General features: G+C 35.2%; 2 protein-coding genes across 2 annotated transcripts; one reads left to right on the top strand and one right to left on the bottom strand.

Annotated features, from left to right (window-relative positions):
* Nucleotides 1-288: 288 nt before the first annotated feature.
* srt-52 (Serpentine Receptor, class T) lies at nucleotides 289-6,379 on the top strand (the record flags this gene model as incomplete). The annotated part of the gene is made up of 5 exons (NM_070728.2): nucleotides 289-541; nucleotides 748-843; nucleotides 4,778-5,139; nucleotides 5,209-5,338; nucleotides 6,234-6,379. The coding sequence occupies 5 exons, from the start codon at nucleotides 289-291 to the stop codon at nucleotides 6,377-6,379; spliced, it is 987 nt and encodes a 328-aa protein (NP_503129.2).
* Nucleotides 6,380-6,715: 336 nt separating this feature from the next.
* Nucleotides 6,716-7,413, bottom strand: B0348.1 (LITAF domain-containing protein; the record flags this gene model as incomplete). The annotated part of the gene is made up of 3 exons (NM_070727.1): nucleotides 6,716-6,898; nucleotides 7,270-7,317; nucleotides 7,381-7,413. 3 exons carry the CDS (start codon nucleotides 7,411-7,413, stop codon nucleotides 6,716-6,718), a joined length of 264 nt encoding a protein of 87 aa, NP_503128.1.
* Between the last annotated feature and the right edge of the window lie 1,279 nt (nucleotides 7,414-8,692).

Raw genomic sequence — 8,692 nt, 5'->3', positions numbered from 1 at the left:
GGGTATAAAATTAAAGCAAAATATTGTTTTCTCAAAATTTTTGAGGTCTTCATTTTGGCAGCGATAGGTCGCCTTTATAGGCAGTGCCTGCCTACCTGGTAAGCAGGTCGTAAAGAGTTGTAATGTAAGGAAATAAATAATTTTAGGTGAAATTTTAATTAGTAGTAATCGGTGCCAATCCAAGGTCCTTGGAAAATTCAGATAACCCGTGAAGTGTCGGCTGCTAGCTTTTTTTGTTTTCTGAAAACCCAGCTCAGTATTCTAAGTTCCAATAAATTCCAGATCACCATGAACTCTCTTCTCATCTACGGCAGTGTTCAAGCAAACCCTCTCTACAACTGCTCGGCTAAGCCTGCAAGCCAGTGGACCGATGAACTTGGCACCCAGAGAATCTTCCTCGGTGTCATTTTGATTATTTTTGGGATTATTGTGGAAATCCTATATGTTCCTTGCCTTGGTGCCATCTACAAAAAGAAGCTCTTACAACATTCGTGCTATAAAATTATGTTCCTTTTGGGAATCACTGATATGCTAACCACGTGTAAGTATTGCACCCTACTACTTTACTTTAGGAGGTTATAATTCGGTTCTTACTTAAGACATCAAAAAGTAGTCAACTGCAAAATTATAGAAAAAGAAATAATAATAATTTTGTCTGTTAACAATTTTTGAAAAAAAAGATTACTGAGATATAAACTGTTAAAGTTTAAAACACTGAATGATATGGATTTTCAACTCATTTTTCAGGTACCGCCACAATTCTATCAGGATACTTGCTCACAGTTGGAGCAGTTTTTTGTACATACCCCGAGTTGATATATGTTGCTGGGTGCTTTGCGTTGGGTACGTTTATAGAAAGTTCAGGAGGCGATTAGAAATTTTTAAAAATTGCACTTTATCATTCAAATCAAAATTCCACCAAATTTTTGATACATAGTAGGCATTTTTGGCAACCCAGCAACCCAAATTTTTGACAATTGCCGGATTCTGAAAGATTATATATTTTCTGGGCAAGTTTTTTTGGCAACCGACAACCAAGTTGCCGAGGATTTGTTGGTCAGAAATATTATTTGTTGAGCTTACATTTTAGGGTGTTTTTGAAATTAGAAACATTTATTTACAGTAAAATGTGCTCAACTTCATTTGAAATTGAGTTCCTGAGGCCGGTTTGGCATTTTTAGAGTTTTTTTTTGTTGGTATTTTTGTCTTTTCGACTTCAAAAGTAAAATAAAAACAACTCAGTGTTTGTACTTCACACATATTTCAAATTTTGCAAAAACAATTTGACACAATGTGGTTTTTAAATACTTTTAAATGGAAAAACAACTCTGAAATCGACTTTCTTATTATTATTTTTTTGTTTTTGGCATATTTCTAAGCCTAATCCTGACCCTACGCCTAAGCCTAAGCCTAATCTTAAAAAGTTACAAGAAGGTTTTTCCTTGCGCTTGGAGCGCAAAAGAAAAGAAAAAGAGCTATTTAGACTTAGGAACAAACCCAATTTGAATAAAACATTGGAAATCCCAATCCAACCAGCCTAAGGGCCCGAAAAAAAAACTAGGATGCCCAACTGGAATAAAATATAGGAAATCCTTATGACACACCGGCGGTATGGCGCGGCTTAAGCCTAAATAGCCACTTTTATCAAAATACATTTGAGCTCTGCTCGCGTTTTAAAATAACTTCTCAGACAACTCAAAAGTAATCTGTGGATATTTTTCAGTAAACTGTAAGGTTAGTATAAGAAAAAATTAGTTTTAGACACAGAAGTCGGGGGCCGCATCAGAAGTATGGTCCGCGGCTGGTAGATTACTAAGAAACTTGAAGATTTCGTAATATTTTTAGGGATGCGGTCAACCTTTGGGGAATTTTTTTCTTAGTAAAGTTATAGAATGCCAATATTCAAATTCCTATCTTTTGGGAACAGAAGTTCAAATTCTGTACCTGCGTATATTTTTTATAACTATGTTCTTCCAACAAGAAAGGCCTTCTTCCCATGAAATAGGAATTAAAGTATCGGCAGCATTCATAGGTACAGAACTTGAACCTTTCTTCAAATGAGATAAACATTTTATATCGATCAAATTAAAAAACATATGTTATCACACCTTACAATTAGAATATCACGTCTTAATTTAGATCATCGGAATTAAATATCATCAGAGTGATTATATTCATCAAAGGCCTCACTTTCTTGGAGGATTATTTTTAAATTTAAATATAGTTGTTTTTTTAATTTTTGCTAAAGAACGAATAGTTTACAACCGCCTCGCTCAAATGTATTTTGATAAAAGTGGCTATTTAGGCTTAAGCCGCGCCATACCGCCGGTGTGTCATAAGGATTTCCTATATTTTATTCCAGTTGGGCATCCTAGTTTTTTTTTCGGGCCCTTAGGCTGGTTGGATTGGGATTTCCAATGTTTTATTCAAATTGGGTTTGTTCCTAAGTCTAAATAGCTCTTTTTCTTTTCTTTTGCGCTCCAAGCGCAAGGAAAAACCTTCTTGTAACTTTTTAAGAGGGTTTCATATATTTTATTAAAATCGGGGCGAAGCCCTGATTTTAATTCCATGGACCGCTGGTTGTACGGGGTGTAGGGCGAGTAACCAAGCCGGGCTTCGCATTAAACCTGTTAGAGGGTTCCTGCAAACATCATCCCTTCTCTTTTTTGGTTTCTCTGCTTTGCAACAAAACTTTAACCTTTTTTGAGTTACAAAAAACATGATATTTTGCATAAAATAGGGCATTCCTATTCGAATCCCGAGTACTCACGAAAAACTAAAAATGTTGCCAATTGGAAGAATTGAACCAACGACCAAAATATTTACAGGCATACGTACTAACCACTCGGCCATGCGAAACACGTGTGAGTGAGAAATGTAGGAAAGTCACATTTCTGAAGGAAGTGCGGGGAACAGGGAACCTCGTAAAATTTCAAAGCGCCATAACTTTGTTCATGGTGGGAGTTGGCGAAAGAAAACTATATTTTCGGAATCAGCGTGAAAATCAGAACATTACTGTATTTTAGATTTCAAAAAAATACAATAATGAAACTTTTTGTTCCAGAAGAAAGGGTGGAAGCCCAGTGCTCCAGGTACGGGGCTCCAAAAGGTCGAGACCAAAAATTTTTTGTTTCTATCGCTTGCTGTGGTAAAAATAACATCATTTAATACATAAAACTTATGATTCAACAAAAAACTGGCCCAGGAAAAGAGGGAAAGTGAAATTTCGAGGTCAAAAACTTGAAAAAAAAGTTGTCGTAGAGAGCTGGAAAAATAGCATCCATTCGGTTTTTTGGGGCACTATACGAATTTAACATAAAAATCGGATCGATAGTGAAAAATTTTCGAGTTTCGTAGCAATTTCGTGATTTTTTTTGAAAAATTTCAAAAATTTGCGATTTTTGAGTTTATTTTTCATTTTTTTGAAAAACCATTTATGTTTTAAGAAGTAACAGTTCAAAACAAACATAATGAAAAAAAAAGACTGAAAAAATCTCAAAAACTGACATTTTTATAGATGTTCAAAGTTGAGGTAAGAAAACAGCGAAAAATACCCATACTTTTTCAATTTCGATTTTCTCTATGAATTTTCATTCGATTTTCAAAAGTTTTTTTTTTCCCTTCAGAATTGTCTCAGCTTTCATAATTTTTGCTTAACATTCTGATATCTTATTCGAGCGCTGAGATACAAGAAGGGAAAGTGAAAGTTTTTGGAAAAAAATCGCAAAAAAATGTTTTTCTCGACTTCTGCCTCGATTTTCAAGGTGATAAAATAACTTTTTTGGAATAATTTTTACTTTAAAACGTAGCCAAAATATTTCTCTACAAACCTAATTTCTCAGAACACAACATTTCCCCAATACAACCTCACACGAAGCGGTGGTTTGCGAAAAAACACGAAAAAAACACACCGAAGTGGGAGGGGGGAGGTCAAAATTGCGAATTTGACTTTGGAGCTCTTTAAAAGAGCTCACAGTTGATGGATCTGGATGATTTGTATGTTTTTCGACGCATCTCGTCGAGTACTATAAACTGCTAAAAAATCTCGTAACAATCTCAAAAACTCGAATTTTCCTGCAAAAAAAGAGGCGAAAAATGAGAAAAAAAACGTGATTTTTGGAGGATACTCGAAAATACTCTTCATATCTCGGCTCTAAGAGCTCCAATCTTTCTGAAATAAAGCATACAGAGGTGGGGCAAGCTTCTTGAAGAGACAGCAAAAAACCGCATCAAAATCCATCCACCCACCGTCAAGTTACACGCGAGTTTCCATTTACCACGAAAAACAGGGCACTAAAAAATTTAGACGCGCTCACCCGGACTCGAACTTTTGTCTAATTTGCAAGCTTAATATCTCGGCTCCTGTAAATCGAAATCGGCTCAAAATTCACAAGTAAACTTATTTCACTGCCGTCCTCCTGTCATTAAATTTTCGTGAGCTTAGGGAGAAAACTGACAAAACGCCAAACTTTAAAATTTTAAAAAATAGTTGAGGGTCATTTTGAAAACACCTTAACTCGGCGAGTTTTGATGGAATCAATTTTAAAATTTACACGAAAGCTTCTTAGTGGCCAATACGCCTCTGTGTAAAATTTCGCTTTGATCGGCCAACGGGAACCCTTTGAAAAATCAAAAAAACGCTGTAATCCTAACCCTAAATAGCTAACGCTCCCCCACTGACGCCAAGCCTAAGCCCAAACCTGGATAATTTCTTAAGATACTACCAAAAAAAAACCACAGATCCTAAGGTTTCAAGAAATCTTTCAAAAACTTTCAGGTGGCTGGGTCAGCTCTTGTGCCTGGACCCTCCTGCTAGTCATCAATCGTATTTCTGATATGATCGCCCCCAGAATCTCAGACTTTCTCTTCTCCGGTAATCGTACTTGGATCGTTGCCCTGATTCCAATTCCCTACACCCTATCAGTAATGTTCTTCACGCCGGCAATAATATTCAACTCAACGGTTATGGCATGGATCGGGGATCCGTTGATTTATGAGGAACGAGCACAGGATTATTACAATCCGATTCAGAACCTGAACAATGTCGTTTTTATCTCTGGAACTATTGTTCTCTACGGAGCATATTGTTTTTTCATGGCAAAAAAGACAATGGGATATAAAGTTTCGGCGGGGAAAAATGTGAGTTTTTGAGTAATTTGATGTCGTCGATGCATCATGATTTTGTTTCCAAACACTTAATTTTTTCAGGTATTCATTCAATCCACACTAATTTGCTCCATAAACTGCTCATCGGCTCTTGTCTACTCTTCAATGATGTTCCATAAACCAAATGAGTATATTGTGCTTTTTGGAGAACTCGCGTGGTCTTTTGTGCATGGTATGTTAGGGGAATTTTAAGGTGAAGTAGTGTCAGTGAGGAAATTGTTAAAAGCCACTCCTATGGTTCTAAAATCGACAAATATCGTAGAGAAACTTAAAAAAAACATCGAGAATTTTTTTTTGATGGGCTCTCTCAAAAAAGATTTTCAAAAAAATGATCAAAAATTTAAAAATTTTTCTGAAGTTTTTTAATATCCCATTTTGTCATTTTGACTTTTCAATTTCGGCAATTTGACGGTTTGCCGATTTACAGGAATTTTTCATTTTCGGCACATTGCCGATTCGCCGTTTTGCCGTTTGGATATCAGATTTGCCGGAAATGTTTAGAAGGATTTTTTATGAGACTGAAGCACATAAAACTGTGTATTTTTGAATTTTTCCGTTTTTCTACATTTTTTCATAGAATGCTTACTTTTCAAAAAAGATATAGAAACATTCATAGGATACGTTTATATTTGCCATTTGAAATTGAAATTTAGAAATTTCGAAACAAAAAATAAGTGCGAAACCACAAATTGCCAAAAATGTTCGGCGAATTCGGCAATTCGACAATTTTCTGATTTGCCGATTTGCAGAAGAAAATCGTTTGCTGCCCACCCCTGTTCTGTGCCAACTCCACCTCTAGCTTATAAAACAAGAACCCTAGAAGAAAAGTTTTCAGGACGATGACTACAATTTAAAACAAGTTTCAAAGTTTCAAAATATTAAGGTAGATACAGCGGCCGACATTTCGAGAGTCTGTTTTTGACGATTTCTCCTGTAAAGTGGAAATACGAGACCTTCATGAAATTTTCTATTTTAGAATTACCTGAATTCTAAAATTTGTTTTTCAAAAAACCGGATCATCCGGCAGTGTACAAGAATTTTCTCGCTTGAAGTAAATCAAATTCCAGGCTGTCCTGCAATTATATATTTAACAATGAATAAAACTGTTCGTCAAGAAGTGTTGAGATGGATCCGACGAAAGAACCCAGCGGTGCAGGATAGTGACAAGTACACTGCAAACTCACTAGAGCACAGATCCAGAAACACTCTGTGAAAACAATTTTTGGCATAACTTTACTGATTGATCTCTATTTTTTTGATATTTCAACTCATCTCATTATTTTCGGTAGTTTTACAAAATTTCCCGATGCACCATGTTGGCCCAAGTTTTTTTCATTGAAATTTAATGTCAAAATGAAAAAAATCACTTAGTTTATCTGAAAATAAAATTCATTTTAGCAGATATATTTGGGAAAAAAATCAAAATGAATGAATTGATTTTCTATATTTCGACATCAATTTTCAGGACATTTTGTAGAGATTTGACAAATTTCCAGAGTAAATTACAATAACAATTTATCAATAAAGATTATGAAAACTTGTTAAAATCTCAAGAGCATCCTCCCTGTCTGGTGGCCAACAGGGTTCCGCAGGACGGACAATAGTGCAGAGTGTCCTTGGAAGACTGGCAGCAAAGCCAGTAGCAGATCGGGAAGAAGAGGAAAAATCCGATGAAGAACGCGATCCACCAACAATTTCCACGTCGGGATTCCATGCGGGTCGTGTGGTTGCACTGGAAAATTAAATTAGCTTTGGTTAACTGAGATCTAAGTGAGACCAAAAACTATAATACAGCTAGTATTATTTTAAAAACCGTTAAAATTATTTGATCTTTGTAAATAAATCCACGTCAGTCGAAAGCAAGATAACTCTTGTTCGGGTTTGCTCTAGACATATTTCAGTACATTTCAAAACAATTTGTCCAAAATTTAAACTTTGTGTAGGCACTGGTGATCGGTAGGTAAGTATTTTTTGCCTATCTAGTAATCTCTGATGTGATTCAGAAAAATGGTTTAAAATATTTTGATTGCTACAAAATTGGTTCATTTGAACCATTTCAATGCAATTTCCGTTGCGTAATTTCTAGCTAAACTCAAAGCTCACCTGGCATTTTGGACAGTACTCCGAGTACGGCTCGTAGTGCTCGGTCATCTGAAAATTATTAAACTTAGTAAAATTAGTGAAAAAGTTCCACTTTTTCAAAATAAAACTCACCTTTGGCCCGTAAACTGTAATTGGAACGGCCATGTTTAAAGGGTAGAAATTGTTGAGTTCTGATTTATCAGTTCACTCAACTCCTTTTATGAGAAAACTTGTTGCTTATCAAGTTTCATGCCTCCCGGAACAGTGGGGGCTATAATTGACTCATTTAATTGCAAATATACTTTTGGAAGAGATAGTAGTATTAAATAATTCAGTGGTAACTTTTCGAAACCAATTTTTCTAACGTTGCTTTATTATACTCAAAATGACCCAAAACTACCAAATTTGCCGTTAATAACAAACTGTTGAGTTATCAAAAATTATTAGAAATTTCTGGAATGAAAAGGAAATTTAAGACAATTTTTTCAGAGATTGAGCAGGAAAGAGCTCTAACTTTTCCTCAAAATAGCTACCAGCCTTGAAATCAGTTTTTATACAGTTCCCCCAAATTTGTAGGGATTTTCAGAATATTTTTACCAAGCGTGCGCGGCAAAAAATTTTTCCGGCAAATCGGCAAACCGGAAATTTGACGAAAATGAAAACTTTGCCGGAAAAAACGGCAAACGCCGAAAAATTTCGGCAAATTGTGTTTTTGCACATTTTTCTTAAAAATTTCAGAAATTTCATTTCGAAAATTCTTAGAATGAACCACGACATAATTCGTACTTTTAGAAGTTGGTGGAAATTTTATACTCTTCAAAATCTATAGATATTTTTAGCCTTCGGCAAATTTGGCAATTTCTGAAATTGCCAAATTTTCTGATAATGAACAAGAGAACAATTTCCCTTTTTTGTTAATTTTTCCCAAATTATCCCGAAAACCTTGAGCTACCGGAGAAATTATTGAAGTTAAATGATAACCATGGCATTTCCAAAATTCCATTTCATCCGTACTCGATGTTTGCAAGTAGGTTCTTATCACTTGAACACAGGATGTACACCTACATATGCTGAAAAGAAAGTCATTTGATTGGCATGTAAGTTTTAAGATAAGAATAGTCTAATATCATGCACAAAAATTGAATTGTTAAAACAAAAAAACTGATAAGGTTGGTGTAAATTCGTAAAATTTAATGAGACTAGAGTTCAGACCAGGGTGGTGCGGAATTTTTTCGGAAAATGACTTTTTAAAGCTTTCCAAAAAAATAAATGTCATTTTAAAATAGAATAAATCCTTCTTTTTATTGTGAGTGGTTTTGGTCCTCTTTTCTTACTTCAATTGGAAATACTTATCCGTTTTTGGTCAGGTTATTTAGAAGCCGCATCTTTCGAATTTTCAACATTTGTTTCGCCTACTGTTTTTTCGGCTCTGTTGAACAGGTAA

Source organism: Caenorhabditis elegans, chromosome V, assembly GCF_000002985.6.
Source record: "Caenorhabditis elegans chromosome V".
Taxonomy (NCBI): Eukaryota; Metazoa; Nematoda; class Chromadorea; order Rhabditida; family Rhabditidae; genus Caenorhabditis; species Caenorhabditis elegans.
This window is presented reverse-complemented; position numbering and strand designations above follow the sequence as displayed.